Source organism: Mus caroli, unplaced genomic scaffold, assembly GCF_978045245.1.
Source record: "Mus caroli unplaced genomic scaffold, Mus_caroli_1 scaffold_13, whole genome shotgun sequence".
NCBI lineage: Eukaryota > Metazoa > Chordata > Mammalia > Rodentia > Muridae > Mus > Mus caroli.
This window is the reverse complement of record NW_028227268.1, coordinates 61,745,439-61,763,699: the sequence shown is the minus strand read 5'-3', so window position 1 is coordinate 61,763,699 and position 18,261 is coordinate 61,745,439. Positions and strand designations below refer to the sequence as shown.

The window sequence follows — 18,261 nt, the reverse complement described above, 5'->3', positions numbered from 1 at the left end:
GTGCATTGCTAAGGGATCAAACACATACCTATTATCCCAAGCTTAGCAGCAAACATCAGTGACACTCCGATAGGAAAACCAAACCCGTAGTAGCCAACGGCATTCAGGATAGCGCCAATCTTTTGTTTTCCCGTGCCTCTCAGGACCCCGCCACAGGTGCCCTGCAGGGAGGAAACCGACAGCAGTATAGAAGTCAGCACCTGCTCATCACGTCCAGTTCAGAGTACAGTGTCGCTGTCCCATAGACCAAGCTGTCCCCAAAGCAGACATCACAGCCAAGATGAAGGAAAACGTCCTGTTTCAAACACTACTGGGTAAAGGCACACAGCAGCTTGTGTTAAAGAACTGTCAGGTCGTGGGCTTTATGCTATGAACTTGACACCATCTAGAGTCACCTAGGAAGAGAGAACCTCGACTGTGAGGAATTCACTCTATCACACTGGCCTGTGGGCTTGTCTGTGGGGACTGATGTGGGAGGGACCAGCTCACCGTGGGCGGTGTCAACCTGAGGCAGGTGGTTTCAGTTCCCACCTCCAGGTTTCTGCCTTAAGCTCCTGCCTTGGTTTCCATAAATGGACTGTGATTTAGGACATGAAAGCCAAAGAAACCCTCTCCTCCCCAAGTCGCTTTTGGTTGTAGATTCTGTCACAGCAAAAGACAGGTGACATTATTTAAATTTCTGACTATTTCAACTGCTTACCGTTAGTTTACAAAGTCTCATACTGTCTGAAAAGTTAAAGGCTTCAATAATGGCACCTTAGCAGGAAAGAGTGGGAGTGGCTGAAGACCGCCCATAGAGGGTGGAGTGGCTGAAGACCGCCCACAGAGGGTGGAGTGGCTGAAGACTGCCCACAGAGGGTGGGAGTGGCTGAAGACCGCCCACAGAGGGTGGGCGTGGCTGAAGACCGCCCACAGAGGGTGGAGTGGCTGAAGACCGCCCACAGAGGGTAGGAGTGGCTGAAAACCGCCCACAGAGGGTGGGAGTGGCTGAAGACCACCCACAGAGGGTGGGAGTGGCTGAAGACCGCCCACAGAGGGTGGAGTGGCTGAAGACCGCCCACAGAGGGTGGGCATCTCTGCCACTATTCTCATCACTGCTGTGCTCACAGCCCCGTCTTCAGAGTGAAGTGGAGAAAGTGGAGGAAAGTCCACAGGAAGAGAAGCCAAATGACAATGACCAGGAAGTCAGGCCACAGAGAATAATTGTTCATACTGAGAATAAGCATCCAAGGATGGTTCTGGAGTGTAGCCAAAGGGTCTTGAAACACCCACAGGTCTGCAGAAGATGAGCCCAGGGAGAGACCTTCTGGTGGTCAGTGTAAGCTTGTCCTTACTGGCCTGCCTTGGGAGTGTACAGCAGCCACCAAGTCACTGGGTCACCACATCACTGAAGGCATTCAGTGTGGACAGACGGAGAGAGCCAGGGGGACCCTTGACCTTCACTCCAAACATTAAATCACAGATAAACAAGCTAGGGACATTTTCCACACATGCCAGAGTAAAAATGCTGCATACTTACTGCAAGTGCATCAAAGAGATGAAAGGGAGCAAAAATGGGCATCACTTGACTCACAAGGGAAATGATGTCCCTGTTACAGGAGAAGGGCAGTAGTCAGCGACTTAAATACATCTGGGTCAGCAAAATGGCTCAGCTGCCAAAGGTGCTGTTGGCTGAGCCTGATGAGCTGAGTTCTACTTCCAGGATTCACGTGGTGAAAGGAAAGAATCGACTCCCATAAGTTGTATACTGACCTCTATGCACACACACACACACATATACATACACACACACATATATACACACACATACGCACATATACACACACACACATAGACACATATACATACACACACACATACACATATACACATACACCAACACATACTACTACATAATTTTTTAAAATCACAAGCCTAGCATACATTACATTTTTTGCAAATCAAGTATATGATAAAATCATACTAATTCAGATTTTATTAATAAATAGAGTTTCTGACACTATGAAGATGTTTTCTTCTTTTAAAAAAAGTATTTATTTTGAGACAGAGTCTCACTATGCTGTCCAAGCTGGCCTTGAACTTATCTTCCTGTCCCTCCTGAATAACTGCAATTATAGGCAGGTCTGGGCCACTAGGCCTGATAATGGTCCACGCTAGTCAACAGACAAGTGGTTAGACTTAAGTACTTATGTAATTATTGTTACAGAAAATACAATAAAAGTGAAGGTTGAGTCTGTGATGTTTGCAAACATGGCCTCAAATGAAGAGTTGAAGAGCTGGCTACCACAGACCGCCCTGGCCCAGGACGTGCCCATCTGGGGATGAGACTAACCCAAGCTGTCTTTTGTCTCTCAGAGCAAAACTCCACTCAGACCTCATGGGTGTCGTGGTACTGGAAAAGTAGGGTGGATTTGCATGGGCTAGCACCGTTCAATCTTGTTTCTGCTCTGTTCCTACCTCTCCTTCCTGGTTGTGCTACGGGCTTTCGTGTGGAATGAAGGGCAACGCCCCCTCCCAAGCAGAAGCATGCCGGGAAGAAAGCATCAGAGCCAAGACAGTCCCCGGATGGCCACCTACTTGTCATTGGTGAAGATGTAGGCAACCACATCCTTCAAGGCTGCGAGCAGAATCCCCACCAGGAGTGCACAGACACCTGCGAAATAAGGAGGAGTCACAGGAAACAACAGTTCTCCAGAACATGACAACGCTTCCCAGGGGGGATTGGTGCCAGTTAGTCAAGAAGTAAGAGCGCAGCTGAGCTCAGGAACATGCACCTGCAGTCCCAGTTTTGTGGGGAGTTGGGGTGGAAGGATTGCTTAACCTTGTGACCTGGGCGTTCACAACCAGCCTGGGCAACATGTTTGTGAAACCCTGTCTCAAAAGCAGTGTTACAGTGTAAATCCTAAGACCGGCTGTTCTCCATCCCTTCTAAGGGAGCGGGTTAGTCAGAGCTAGCCCCTTGGGAACATGAGGCTTACACTAAGAATGTTTTTGTCTCTCTAATGCTCAGGGTGAAATTTCATTCCCAAAGCAGAAGCAAGGTGACTGAATCATGAGGGCCCTGCTGCCAGGTGGGGGACAGATGTTTTCTAAAAGGGCCTGCCCCCCCTTTCCACTTCCTGCTCTCTCACCACACGAGTTCACCCTGTTCCTCCCTTTAAGACTATATAACACTGAGTAGATCTTGGAAGCTGAGGGCAGATGTCACCAGATAGCCAGATCTGGTGGTACCTCGATCTTAGGCTTTCCAGCCCTAAAAGCTGTCAGCAATAAACTTGGTTCTTAATGAATCTACCCATCTCAGATATTCTGTTGTGGAGGCACAGACTCAGGCATTATACTAACTTCAGTCCAGACGTCAGGGATACTGCTCACCAGCACACAGAAGAACAGTGGTACAGGAACACCGGGCCTGGTCAGCGTTCCCTGCCCCCAGAGCATTGCCCACTCGGACGCTGGCAGCCACACCAAAGCCAAAGGGCACCTGGGGATGCGCAATCAGAAGTCACGGTTAAAAACAAAGAAAAGGAAAGGAAGCCTGCATGTTAACTAAAAGCAGCAATTGACGGATGATAAGCGGAAAGACATTATTGATTATTTAGTTGGGGGAGGGGCTTGTATTGTGCACCCATACAGGTGGAAGCCAGAGGTCAACCTCAGACACTCATCCTTGAGAGCTGCCCACCTTGCTTTAGGGGTCTCTTATTGGGACCTGGGGTTCATCACTGAAGCTCGACTGGCTGGTTGGGGTGGGGGGCTCTGGCTACAGGGATCTTCCTGTCCCCACCTCCCTGCCTCGAGGATTCCACATGCCACATGCCTGACTTTTTATGTGAATTTTTCCCTTCCCCACTGTGACAATTGAGCCTCAGCTGCCCCTCCTCTCCCTCCTACAGTCAATCCTTTGACAGGTCCCTCATTCCAGAGGTGTCTGGTGACCCAGGGCCACAGCCAGCAGCCTCGCCACCTCCACTGTCCCAGCCTTTACTCCTGGATCCTCTGGTCTTCTTCCTTCTGTCCTGGTGTCCTCTGGGTCTGTGGTTGACAGCCCTTCTAGTCCTGCCTTCTGCATACCAGGCCTCCTCTAGGACAGTCTTCTTCTGTATTCCGAAAGACTTCCTTCTTTTCATTTTTATATTTATTTATTTATTTATTATTGAGGCAAGAACTCATGTAGCCCACACTCTGTCTGATACTAACAATTAATTCCATGGCTTCAGGTGTGATAAGCATTCTATCAGCTGAGCTACACACTGCCCTCATTTTTACGATTGGAGGGGTATCCAAAATGGATCATAATCCTTTTGCCCAGATGGCCTCTGTCATCTTTATGAAACAGGCAACCAGAGTACCTTGTTGTACCAGGTGCCTGTGCTGATCTGATTCTCATTTTGCATTCTGCAGCCAGCTGCACTCTGTCTTACCCCCTCCCTGCCCCGCCTCCCCCCCCCCCCCAACCCGCCCATTCTCTTCTCTCTTCCACAGCCTCCTAGTTCCTCACCTGGCTGACCCTAGCAGCCTCCTCCTGCTTCCCCAGGCTCCCACACATCTTTCCCCTGAGAGCAAATGGGTCTGCCTGCTGCTCCACCCTTTCTCTTAGCAACCCCTGTGGCAGGCAGCACCACATAGTACCCCTGTTCTCAGAGCCTCTGTCCAGGTTCCACAGTGGGCTGCCAACCCTGGGCTCCCCAGGCTAGTTGCTCTCATTCAATTCAGTCAGCTTAAACTACTAAGCAGAAAAATACTCCCAGATAGCCCACTTAAAAGGTTTGATGCATCTTAGACCCTGTTTTGTGGCTTTTGTTTTTTGTTTTTAATGTTTTGAGACAAGGTTTCCCTGTGTAACAGCTCTGTCTGTTCTGGATTCAATTTGTAGATCAAGCTAGCCTTGAACTCACAGAGATCTGCCTGCCTCTGTCTCCCAAGTGCTGAGATTAAAGGCACATACCACCTTGTCTGGTCCCTGTTTTCTTTTTGCTAGCTTGCTATACACAGGTGAGATTCAGAGATATTCATGCTGCTTTTTCTGTCTCCTGAGCAGGCCACAGGCGAGAGGAGGGGAGGAGCTAGCTGATCCCCCACGCTCAAAACCAAGTCCCAGCAGCAACTTCACACTGGTTAACTGAATACGCCAAGCTTCCTGCTGTCTGAGGCACGGGGCCTCGGTCAATCTTCACTTGCAATGGGTAGCTATGGTTTCGTCTCAGTTGTGGGCACAAAATTTGAAGCACAGAGAATTAGGTGAGGAGCCCATGCCACACAATGGGAAACAATATGGTCAGTACCCAGGTCCCCTTCCTCCTTCTCTGCACCTCTGTTAAATGTAACTATAATGGTCCAAGGATTTTATACAAAGAAGATACAAAGTGTTCTCATATTTTTACCATGTAGGCGACAGAAGCCAGTTCATAGATGACGGCCTGGGCTCCCAGTTCTGTCACATTAACAAGGCCTGAAACAGCAACTCAGATAATACAAGTCAAACAGTAGACGGGAGGAACCAATTTCTTTACGAAACTAGAACACATATATATTTATACATAGGCTTGTGTGTGTGTGTGTGTGTGTGTGTGTGTGTGTGCGCGCGCGTGCAACTGTACTATGTCTCTAGCTTCTAGCCTATATTTTCATTTAAGAGAAGCCAAAGATAGCCCAGATGCAAAAACCCCAGACACCTCTTCCTGGCAAGTTGCCAAGACTCTCGGCATAGCAAGTGAAGTGTCCACTCTACAAACCCCTGATCTATCAGGGAAGACACCCTGAGGACCAAAGTCGGGTAAGATGAGGTTCCTGGGTGGCGGGGTCTCAGGAGTCAAGTGGTACGAAGGGGAACAGGACAGCTTTGGGGACAACTGAAGGAGGCAGTGTCCACAGTAAGTTACTGCTGCTGTCTGAACTATAAACATTACCAGAAACAAGACCAAAATAATTATAGGTCTGCAGAAACACGTGTCTCAGCTGACACACAACCAAACTCAGCAGGAAGCCTGGCAAAGCCATCGACCGCACAGGGTGGTCAGAGAGTCAGGATAGCTGGGGAGTTTGTCATCCCATCCCACGAGCCCCCCTTTCCTTGATCACAAAACACAGGCAGACATAGCAGAGTGAGGGCGAGGCCAGCGCATGCGCTGACGGCCAGCTGCGGGTTCACGCTTGTATTGCAAGCCCCTATGAGGACCCCGAGGACCCCACTGAAGCTTCCACTTCTGGGAAATCTCTGGGCTGCCACTGCCCAGGCTGGGTGCAGGTTCCCCGGGTACAGACAGACCTGCAAGGAAGGTCCCAATCTCGAAGGTCCACCACTCGATGCACACCATGAACATACTGGGGATGGCCAGGCGCGTGTAGGAGCTCCACTCCTGGAAGCACTCCCTTGTCCACCCTGGAGAACAGGCGAGAAAGTAGGTGTGTGCATTGTGTAACAGCCACCACCTCTCACACAGAGCCGGAGACGAGGGTGCCGGTTCCCCAGCAGGATACGGGGTGTCAGGGAAGACCACAGCTTGAGAGGGAAAAAACCAAACTGGCCATGTAAGAACTGGTCACCAAAACCAAATGTATAAACAAACACCCATGTGAGTTATCAGCAGGCACTTAACAGGCGGCACCCCCTCCCCCACAGCAACAATGGCAGAAAATAGCAAAGACCCACAGATACAGAGAAGTGGAAATCTTACATACTGTTATTGAGAACATAAGCATGAACAGATTCCTCTAGAAATGAATGATGGAATCCCTATACGAGTCAGCAGGGTTTTTTGTTTTGTTTGTTTGTTTTGTTTTGTTTTGTTTTGGGGGGTCTCTGTGCCTCTGTGTACAGAATTTGAAATCCCAAAATTGAAATGGGATTTAGGGTCAAAGAACACTTCGTATGTTCCGCCACAGGAGCCCAGAGTGCTGGATAGCTCTATGTCAACTCAACGAAAGCTAAAGGCATCTGGGAGTAGGAACCCTCAAGTAAGATCAGGTTGTAGGCAAGCCTGTATGGTATTTTCGTTTTTATTTCTTTTATTTAATTTTATTTTAGGTGCACTGGTGTGAGGGCATCAAATCCCCTTGAAGTGGAGATACAGACAGGTGTGAGCTGCTGTGTGGGTGCTGGGACTTGAACCTGGATCCTCTGGAAGAGCAGCCAGTACTCTTAACCACTAAACCGTCTCTCCAGATCCAGTTATTTTATTTTATTTTTTATTCTTCTCTCATACATTACATTCTGACTGCAATTTCCCCTCTCCCCATGCCTCCCAGTCCACCCCCTCAGATCCCCTCCTCCTTGTTTTCTTTAAAAAAACAAAACAAAACAAAAAGCCTCTGGGGGTGTAGGGGGGGGAATCAACTGAACATGGCATAACAAGATAAAAATAAGACTAGGCACAGCCCTCATATCAAGGTTGGACTAGGAGGAAAAGGGTCACAAGAGCAGGCAAGAGTCAGAGATATCTCACACTACCACTGTGAAGAGTCTCACAGAACACTAAGCTACACAACCATAACATACAGCAGAGGGCACAGCTCAGACCCCGTACAGGGACTGTGACTGTTGCTTCAGTCTCTCTGAGCTGCTATGAGCCCTGCTTTGTTGATCCTGTGGATCTTGTTCTTATGGTGCTTTCAACCCTTCTCCTCCCTCATCCCCCACCCCCTCTCTGGCTCCTTCATCCCCCACCCCCTCTCCGGCTCCTTCATCCCCCACCCCCTCTCTGGTTCCTTCATTCCCCACTCCCTTTCTTCACAGTTCCCCTGGCTTCATCTAGTGTTTGGCTGAGGGTCTCTGCATCTGCTCCTATCAGTTGCTAGATAACGCCTCTCTGAGAACAGTTGGGCTAGGTACCGATCTATGACTAAAGCAAGGTAATATTAGGAATCATTTCATTGACTTTTTTTCCAGTTGTATTTGGTTCTATCCTGGGTCTCTGAGTGGTCCAGTTTCTGGTTCTTGGCCATCCAGGCAGTTCATCCTGAGCGAGGTAACCCACATGCAGAAAGACAAGCTGGTATGAACTCTCTTATATGTGGGCATTAGCTGTGATGGATAATCATGGTACAATCCACAGGCCCAGAGGGGCCAGGTAACGTGGGCTCAAGGTGAGAAGCATGGATTTCCCTGGGAAGGAGAAATAGATTTCATGGGTGGACTGGGGACAAGTGTGTATGTGTGTGGGGGGGGGGGAGGAGGGATAGGGAATAGGGTGGAAGGAGAAAGTACTGGGAGATATGGCAGGAACTGGGAGACATTTTGGAGTGACATGGAAACCTAATGAAATGAAAATTCCCTGGAGTCTATAAGGATAACCTAGCAAAGACTTCTAGTAACAGGGATTATGGAGCCTGAACTGACAATCTTCTATAACCAGACAAGGCTCCCAGCAGTGAGACTGGTACACCAAACCAGCCACAAAACCTTAGACCTACAATCTGCCCTGCCTGCAATAGGGTAATGGTAGCACAGGACTTGTGGGAGTGGCCAGTCAATGATAGGTCCAACTTGGGGCCCATGCCTTGGAAGGGAGGCCTATAAGGCATTTTCTTAACTAGTGATTGATGGGGGAGGGTCCAGCGCATTGTGGGTGGGGCCACCCCTGGATTCTCTAAGAAAGCAGGTTGAGCAAGCCATGGGGAGCAAGCCAGTAAGCAGTATCCCTCCATGGCCTCTGCATCAGCTCCTGCCTCCAGGTTCCTGCCCTGCTTGAGTTCCTGTTCTGACTGCCTTTGATGATGAACTGTGATGTGGAAGCATAGGTCAAATAGACCCTTTACTCCCCATGTTGATTTTTGGTCAAGGTGTTTCATCACAGCAATAGTTACTGTCTAGGACAAAGACTAACCACATAAGCAAGCCCTGAGTCCAAGAGACCCTGCATCAGGAGAAGAAAATGCAAGAGTGAATGAGGAATGTTCTCCGCATCAGCCTTGGGCTTCCACAGACATTTTCACACTACACCAAAGCACATCTGAACATACACACAAACATATGGAAGAAAGAAAAAATAAAAGGTTCAATAAAGTTACGGTAGAAAATGTCCCAAATGTGAGCAGAGAGGTGGCCATTCAGAGCAAGTTACATTTGGAACCCCCAAATAGGCAGACCTGAGAAGAATCAACCCACAATACTCTACAGTGGAATTGCTAAGACTACAAAATAAAGAAATATTAAAATCTGTAAGGAAAAAGCACCTTGTAAAGGCGAGCCAATCAGAATTACATCTGACCTAGCACAGATCCTACAACTCAGAAAGTATAGAGTGATTTACTTATACAGAGAGAGAGAGAGAGAGAGAGAGAGAGAACCCATGAGTAAGTCAGGCAAGCTTACAATATAAAGCAAGGTTATCTTTTAAAACCAACGAAGTGGGGCTGAGGATGTAGCACTGGGGCCCCTGCCAACAATCAGGAGGAGGAGGGAGGCAAGAGAATCAGAAAATCAAGGCCATTTTCTACTATGTATCAAGTTCAAGGCTTCCTAGGATACATGGGATTCTCTGTTTAAAAAAACAAATAAATAGATAAGAAAAGCTATTTTAAGGGAAGCACAAAGCTAACACTGCAGAAGATACTTAGAAGAATCCCACACACAAAAGAGAGAGGAAAGCAAGCATATGCATAAGAGCACAGAGAATAACTTTATGATGCACACCTCCTCTTGGATGCCAGTTATGCATGCCACTTATGTAAACCTTCAATGGCTAAACTAGGCTGGGCAGGTTCCTTTTTCCTTAACTTATTTTGGAATGCACCATGGCTGGCACGAATACAACTAGAGCCTAAGGATGTTTGAGACTCACAGTGTGATCGCTGACTCGGTGGAGAGTCATCACAGCAGATTAGAGCCATTGGATGAAAAGTCACCAGGGAGCCAGAAGCTCAAATGCTCTGCTTTTGTACAGCTCACATCCCAGTTACAAAGGATGAAGTGTGTCTTTCCAGTTAAGAAGAAAGCCAGTGAGCACCACGGTTCTCTTCCCCCACTTCCTGACAGCCCATGCAATGTGACCAGCCACCTCACCCTGCTGCTGTCACTCCCCGTCTCCACACCCCAACGCCCACATGATAGACTGTCTCCTCACAAACAACTAGCTGAAACAAATCCCTCCCACATTAAGTTGCTTCTCGTCAGTTATCTGGTCATGCCACTGAGAAAAGCAGCTAATACATCTACTAAAGACACAGTGTGTAATTGTTGGCAGCTACCAACATAACCAGGTAGCTGGCAGAAAACAACCGAAATCATCCAGAAAAGGCCAGCCTAGAGACTAAGACTGACATCTACTCAGGCTGAGGCTGGGGAGAAAATTAACTCCAAACTGTCCAGAGGAATCAGTTCTGTTAGGGAAACATTTTAAATCTAGACCATACCATATTAATGTAAGCCTATACACCAGTGAAAATAATCCCAAATGAGTCTATTTTACAGTATACAAATTATGCTTTAGTGAAGCTGTTAAAAATCAAGATCATTTTCTTCATTTTGACTTGGAAAAAAACTCTGAAATGACTAAGAATTGTGAGCCGAGAGGGTATTAGCGAACAGTACCAGTATGCGGATGTGGAGTCTGGCAGAGCAACACCAAGAATTCTCTCAATGTTCATCTACCTCTGTCAGCTTTAAAAGTAAAACGGAAGCAAATGGCAGGCTAGAAGAAAAGCAGGGGCCTAAGTGTGTTCTTATTTTAGGCACCTTTCACAGATTCATTTGCTTTAAAACATGAATATGTAAATTACACTTGTTTTTGGTAATAAGAGGTGTGTTGGGGGAGGGGCCAATCTTCACAAGTAGAAGACTAAAATGTAACAAAAACCTATTGAAAATGCATAAAAGGCCTTCATGTAAGACCTGACACTCTGAAATCTTTATCGAGAAAGACTTCAAGAGTCAGCTCAGACAAGGACTTTCTAAAAATAACTCAAATAGCTCAAGAAAGAAGAACAGAGCTTGGTAATTGAGTTGTATGGAATTGAAAGGCCCTGGCACAGCAGAGGAAATGACCACCAGAATGGACAGACCACCTATGAAATAGGATTTAAAAATCTCTACAAGCTATTCTTCTGATAGTGGGCAAATATCCAGCGTCCATAAGATAAAAGGCTAAGAGTGATTAATCCAGCCAACTAGTGGGTAAGTGAATTGAGCTTAAAGAAGAATATGACCAGCAAATGTATGAAAATTTGGGACAACCTCAGAGGCCAGGGAAACAAAAATGGAAAGTACACAGAGATTTACCGTGTGCTATCATAGCGGCTATCATCAAGAAAACAAGCAACTGCTAACTGCCAGCAAGAATTCAAGGGAAAGGAACTTTATATCCTGCTGACAGGAAATGCAGGGCAGTATGGTAGGGCCTCAAACTCCCAAACACAGGATGGCATGTATATGATCTAGCTATACCACTCCTAGGCTCTCCTGAAGGCAACCGAGTCATTTTACAGCAGAGACCTACAAACTTATGATTCTCATGATGTTAGTCACAAGAGCCATGGTATGGGATCAGCATAGATGAGACCTCTCAGATCTAACAGCTATTTATAGAACATTTCATCCTAAAGCAAAAGAACATACCTTCTTCTCAGCACCTCACGGTACTTTCTCCAAAACTGACCATATAACTGGTCACCAAATAGGCCTCAACAGATACAAGAAGACACACCATACACAGGTAAACAAGGTACACACACAAATATAAAAAATTCATAATGAAATGCATTTTTTGTTTTGTTTTTTCAAGACAGGGTTTCTCTGTGTAGCCTCGGCCATCCTGGAACTTGCTCTATAGACCAGGCTGGTCTGGAACTCAGAGATCCATCTGCCTTTGTCTCCTGAATGCTGGGATTAAAGTGTGCAGCACCACTGCCCAGCTGATACCCATTATTTGTGTAAATTATACACTAATAAAACATGAGTGGAAAAAAAATCAAAAGACCCTGGGCTCAGCCATCAATACTGGGGGACAGGAAGATGGGAAAGAATAAATCCCACTTTTAACGTCATAAGAAGACAGTACTTAGGAGTAAGTCTAAGCAAGGAGCCAGTGGTGGCTACAGTGGGAGCTTTAGCTCAGGGGAAAGAGACTGAGGACATGCATATAGAAGGTCTCCATGGTCTCGGACCTGAGCAATCAGGATTGTCAAAATGCCCAGGTACTGCCTGGCTTTGTGTCAGAGTCCTAGAGAGAGGAAGGAGCCTTCCTTGAGGACATGCCTCCATGAGATCCAGCTGTAAGGCATTTTCTCAATTAGTGATCACTGGGAGAGGATCCAGCCCATTGTGGGTGGGCCACCCCTGGGAAGGCCATCCCGGATTCTATAAGGAAGCAGGCTGAGCAAGCCATGGAGAGTATTATGTCCTCTGCATCAGCTCCTGCCTCCTGGACCCTGCCCTGCTTGAGTTCCTGTCCTGACTTCCCCTGGTGATGAACAGCAATGTGGAAGTGTAAGCTGAATAAACACTTTCCTCTCCAACTTGTTTTTTGGTCATGGTGTTTCATCACAGCAATAGAAACCCTAACTAAGACAGTTAACAGTACCCAACATTATCTAACAATCGTTGTCAAAATTCCAATAGCATTTGTCACAAAAATAGGGAAAAAAAAGTTCTAGAAATGCAACCCTGAAGAACCACAGCAGTCTTGAAAGCTAACAGTAATGGGGACATCCTGATTTCAAACCCTATTCCAGAGCTACCAAAACTTAACTGCACGGCACTACCACAGAAAACGGCGGATACAGCCAACCAATCCTCACCGAAAGCTCCGAGGCCACAAAGCCAGGAAAGGCGATCTTTTCACGAGTAGCAATGACGTCACTGGATCTCGACAGGCACAAGTCAGGCTGAAGTTAGATCATTTTAGAAAAGATTTTAAGATTTAGAGTTAAGAAACTCTAAGATTATAAACTGAAGATTATACCATATACAAACATACATATACATACCATATACAAACTCAGAATGGACTCAAGAATTGCTATGATCTCAAAATCAAAGAGGAAATCATAGGGGGAGAGGCCAAGGCGCCAGGATTAGTAAAGGCTGTTTGCAACCAGGAAGAATAACATAAAACTAAAATAAAAGGGCAACCCACAGAATAGGAGGAGCGATCTAATGTATCTGATGAGGAGTTTAAATCAAAATATATAACTTATATAACTCAATAGCACGGTGGGGGGAGAGGACTCAGACAGACATTTCTGAAAAGAAATCATCTAAGCACTCAGCTGTTTTGTAATGAGCTCTGCAGATGGCAATCAGTCAATCAATCAATCAATCAATCATGAGCTCCGCAGATGGCCATCAGTCAATCAACCAGTCAATCAATCAAGTGCTTGCTCCATAAGTCAGAGAACCCGAATTCTGATCCCCAGGACCCATGCAGGCATGGTGGTGTTTACCCGTAATCCCAACATGGTGAGAGGGGGGACAGAGATAGGGAGACCCTGGGGGGCTTGGTGGCCAGCCAATGTAGGTGACCCGGGCAGGGGGGCTTTAGGTTCAGGAGAGATGATCTCAAAACAATAAAATGGAAAGCAATTGATGATGACACTGGATGTTACCCTCTGGCCTCCACATGCACACATGCACCACATGCACACGAGCACACATGCACATACATGCACACATGCATATGTGCACCCACACGCACACACAACAATACAGGCATAATTGTGTTGGATTATCGCAAAGGTGTGCATTTGTAATCCCAGTTATTGGGAAGGCTGAGACAAGGTGGGGGACATAAGGTAAGTGGCCATGGGGGCGGGGGGAGGTTCACAGACTTGAAGCTACCCTGGGCAAGTAGCAAGACCCTGTCTCAAAATCTAAAAAACACAAAAGTGCTGGGGATGTAGCTCAACCAAACAAACTACACAATAAAAAAATCACAGCCACACAGCCACACCTGAAATATATACAAACTTTATCAACTTTCCCTCAGTAAAGCTGGAAAAAAAACAGAAACAAAACAAAACAAAAAAATCTAGTTAAGCCTGTAGGTGTCCACTAAAAGGTTCTGGGCTACGTAGCCGTGAGTGGTCCTGGTTGGGAGAAAACGGTCTCCTCACTTATGTTGATATGACAGTAATCTAGCTTAAATTGTATAACATGATTTTTTTCAAGCAACAGGATTTCATATTAGTTGTTTTTAATTCATAAAATATTTTAAAGTTACTGTGACTTAAAACCCAGTATCCAGTATAGTGTTTTATGGACCAAGGGCTATTTTGGTAACTATACAAACACAAAATCACAGTGTCCCTAGTAACTTTTCTATTTTCAGTAACAAACATTTTCCATGTTTTGAGATTTCCTAAAAGATAAAAAAAAAAAAAAAAAAATCCAGAACTTCTATGGAGGAAAGAAATCCACAAGCCAGAGCTATGTCCATGAACCTCCCCTGCCCAATGCCAGGCCACAGAGTCACATACCTCCCCAAGTGTGGATGTGGATTCTCTTCCACCACACGTAGAGGAAAAGCAGGGCAGACAGGAAGAACTGGGAGGTGGTGTTGGCCCAGGCTGACCCTCTGCAGGAGAAAAGGTCATGGCTAGTTTGAGTGTGTCCTTCCAAACAGGAATCCAAACAGAACACGCCTCCCCCCCACCAACCTCCTCCCCCCCCCACCCCCAGCTTGTATTCATAGGTGAGCCTGGAGTGCCTGCCTGCACTGTCTTCCTTCTGTGTTTTGGCTGAACCCATATGTAATAGATTTGTCTGTCTTTATGGAGATGACTCTGCTGTTCATCCCTGTGACCCTGAAGGGCCTGAATCTGTATTGCTTTCTGCAAACTGTCTACCTTAAGCAACGCCCAGTTAAACATGTCTTAGATGGTGGCTAGCAAAAGGGACTGAAGGACCAGCTCCTCTATTCATTTGCTCATCCAAGCCACGGCTTTAGTCCACAGGAGTTGAGCTGGTTTGTTTTCCATAGAGTATAATGCGGGGCACCATCAGTGGGAGCCCTTCCTACCACAGGTAGACGCTGGGCCAACGCAGCGTCCCCACGCAGCAGCGCCCCACGCGGCAGCATCACACTCGTCAGAGCCCCATGCAGCAGCGCCCCACTCGGCAGCATCACAGCCTTTTCCAAACCACATTGTCTCTGAGGTGCCCTTCACAGGGGGACCTGGGCCGCCTGTGATGTCTAGTCAATGCACTGGTCCATGGTGTGCTCTCTCTGCTCTAACCAATGCCCGGGTGGCAGTTGTCCTTGGCTGACTTTGGCTGAATTAAGAGATGTCTAGAAATGATTAAAAACAAAACAACAACAACAAAAAGCAAACAACCAAACCAAACAAAACACCCGTGTGGTTCTGCAGGGCACGTATAGGAGTGGACATAGGAGGCACTGACTGAGGAGAGACCGTACCATCCAGCAAGCCGGCGGTCCAGATACAAAGAAGTTAAAAGAAGGAAGCATGCTAGAGTCTGCAAGCACCCTTTCCTTTCTAGATACAGGTGTTTATTGATGCTATTGATGCTGATCCATTGTCATCAGACTACAGCTTTGTTCTTGTTTGACTTTTGCCAGTGTGACAAAACCTAGACACATCTGAGAAAGGGGACTCTTGAGTGAGAGAATGCCTCCAAGACTGTCTTGCGGGAGTGTTGTCTTAGTTTCCTTGACTAGTGACTGTGGCAGGACCAGCCCTGGGTAGGTGGTCCTGGGTGGTATAAGAAATATAAGAAAGCAGGCTGAGCAAAGGCTAAGCAAGCTAGTCATAAGTGTTCTCCACAGCTCCTGTCCTGACTTCGTGATATGATGTGGAAGTGTAAGCAGAATAAACCCTTTCATCTCCAAGTTGCTTTGGTCATGGTGTCTTATCACAGCAACACAACCCTGGCTAAAACAAGCTTCCTCAGCCTTTCAAACTGGACATAGCTCCAGTGATGCCACACAGAGCTCCCAGGCCTTCAGTGCTAGTTTGGAATGGCTGAGGCATCTTCAAAGAGTAGATGTTCACTGATAGACTGCCCAGCTCCTATCATGTAAGTCCATCCAAGAATTCCCCTTTGTAATGTGTATGGGTGTATGTGTGTATGTGTGTGAGTATGTATGTATGTATGTATGTATATATGTATGTATGTATGTATGTATGTATGTATACAGACACGTACACTCTTCTCCCAGGAAACTCTGGCTGATACAGTCTCCATCCTTCTGACGTGAAGAAGATAGTATGGGAACCAGGCCTTGTGTGTGCCAGGCAAACTTTCTACCACAGAGCTTCACCCCTTCCCATGGTCCTCTTTAATTATGGCTGGCATGGTTTCACTGACACTCAGAGACCACATTAACACGTGCATAGAAACCAACAAATCACCGCAAAGACGCCAAACAGTTGGCATAACTCATTTTATACTCTAGTTTGTTTTTATTCTCCGTAATTTCTAACGTGTTAACTTCTTTTAATTATATAGTTTTTATTTTCACCTTCCATTTCCTTCCACCAACCTACCCCCCCCCAGCACACACACACACACACACACACACACACACACCTCTTTCAAATTCATGGCCTCTTTTTCTGTAATTGTTATATATTTACAATTACACAGTCAAGACTCACTGACTAATGAACACAGTGTCCTGAACACCCAAACTGTTGGGCTCAGTCTTCATTTGCTGGTGTGATTATCTACCCACACATGTAGAGGCTGGCTCTGGGCTAAGGTGAGGAAGGGCCATCAGGACACCACTGGGGTACCCCTAACTTCTTTCTTTCATTATGGGATCTTCTCATCACGGCTCAAGAAGGAACTGGGCTCAGCCACTTAGAATTCAGAGGCCCTGAGAGAAGAAGCCCTTCAGGCCGCTGCCCACCCGTGCCTGTCACCCACCTCAGCTTCCAGGTGACAGCAGCTTGCTTGTCAGGACTGACATGGCTCCAACCTCCGAAGCCTTCACATTGCTTCCTCTAACACGGTTTGTCTCTCCACCCAATCTCCACTCCCCCTCTCCCACAATAGGAGCTAGCTAGCTGCTCCCCTGTGGACCCTCAGGCCAGCTCTTACCTCCCATGCAGAGCACCGGAGCATAGACTATTAGGTGCCTGCTTACCTGTCCACACTCCCTGTGTCTCTCGTGCATCCCCAGCCCTTTGTTGTGAATGGATTTCGACTTACACCACTCCGAGGTCCAAGGCATACAGCAAGAAGGCGTTCATGCCCACGTTGACAACATTTGCTGCGATCCCAACAATAACTTGGGGCATAATGATGCCCTAGAATTCCCAAACAAATAGGAAAACATTACCATTTTCAAAAGGCAGTTGGCTAGGTTGCCAAGTGAAACTCGTAGCTACATAGGTGGCAGTGGTAAAGTCGCATGAGGCTGGTAGAAAAGCCAGGAATTGGGACAGTCAAATGAATTCTCTCCTTTGATACAGCTTCTCACCCAGCCACCCAGAGCCTGTGGTGGCTTTCTCCAAAGCTGTGTTCAGCTCATTACAGCAGCAGGGAAGAGAAGGAGTGGTCTTAGGAGGAACACACAGGCTTTGGGGGTACTGGAGTCCAGACCCCATTGCTCCTCAGGGCTGTGCTGAGGATCTTGCATGCATGGCACCCAGAAATGCCCGCTTTGAAGTAAGTGTATAGAAAAATGTCCAGTCCTTTGCTTAACAGTGTAGGATGTTCTTTTTGTTGTTTTTGAGACATAGTCTCACTATGTAGCCCTGGCTACTCTTTATACAGACCAGGCTGGCCTTGAACTCACAGAGCACCTAGTGTTGTAATTAAAGGCATGCAACCATTGTGCCTGGTAATACTCTATCGTTTCTATCGTTTATGCTACCTCCACTTCCCTGGTCCTCAGATTAAACTTCTCACTCGTCCTGACGTTAAACTCCTCCAGCAAGCAAACAGAGTCGACTGCTGTTAAAGCGGAGTGATTTCCTCTGGCTTGGGCTTTCTATTTAAAGGCTAGCAAGCTGTCTGTCTGTAGGTGACCTGGGACAGGACACAGAAGTGGGGCTCAATTTCTGCCTACCCATTTCTGGTCCTCTCCTTCAACTCCCCTTCTGTCTTTTGTGCAGCATGTACAGCGTCCTGTGCACACTTAGAAGTGTGGCTGCAGTAACTCTAGACACTCCCAGTCAGTATCAATGGGGTCAGGCCCCCAGGTCCAGCGTGCAAAGCCAGCAGCCAGCCCCAAGAATAGGGGAAGGGTTGGATATGAAGGTTGCAGAGCGAAAGAAGGAAGACTGGGCTGAGTCAGATGACTCCATAGCACGGCCATTTCTTGTGTGTGAGAGTCACAGAAACGAACCACAGGGAAG

The 18,261-nt window shown here is 47.0% G+C and overlaps 1 protein-coding gene across 1 annotated transcript in view; it reads right to left on the bottom strand.

Annotated features, from left to right (window-relative positions):
• The window catches only part of LOC110305160 (multidrug and toxin extrusion protein 2), a 36,741-nt gene that overhangs the window by 5,546 nt on the left and 12,934 nt on the right, over nt 1-18,261 (bottom strand). The window contains exons 7-14 of the mRNA XM_021176965.2: nt 17,111-17,208; nt 14,413-14,510; nt 6,269-6,382; nt 5,385-5,452; nt 3,376-3,484; nt 2,578-2,653; nt 1,520-1,589; nt 29-161 (exon numbers count right to left, since the gene is read on the bottom strand). Of these exons, the coding sequence (XP_021032624.1) occupies nt 29-161; nt 1,520-1,589; nt 2,578-2,653; nt 3,376-3,484; nt 5,385-5,452; nt 6,269-6,382; nt 14,413-14,510; nt 17,111-17,208 (766 nt within the window). The remainder of the gene's footprint in view (nt 1-28; nt 162-1,519; nt 1,590-2,577; nt 2,654-3,375; nt 3,485-5,384; nt 5,453-6,268; nt 6,383-14,412; nt 14,511-17,110; nt 17,209-18,261) is intronic.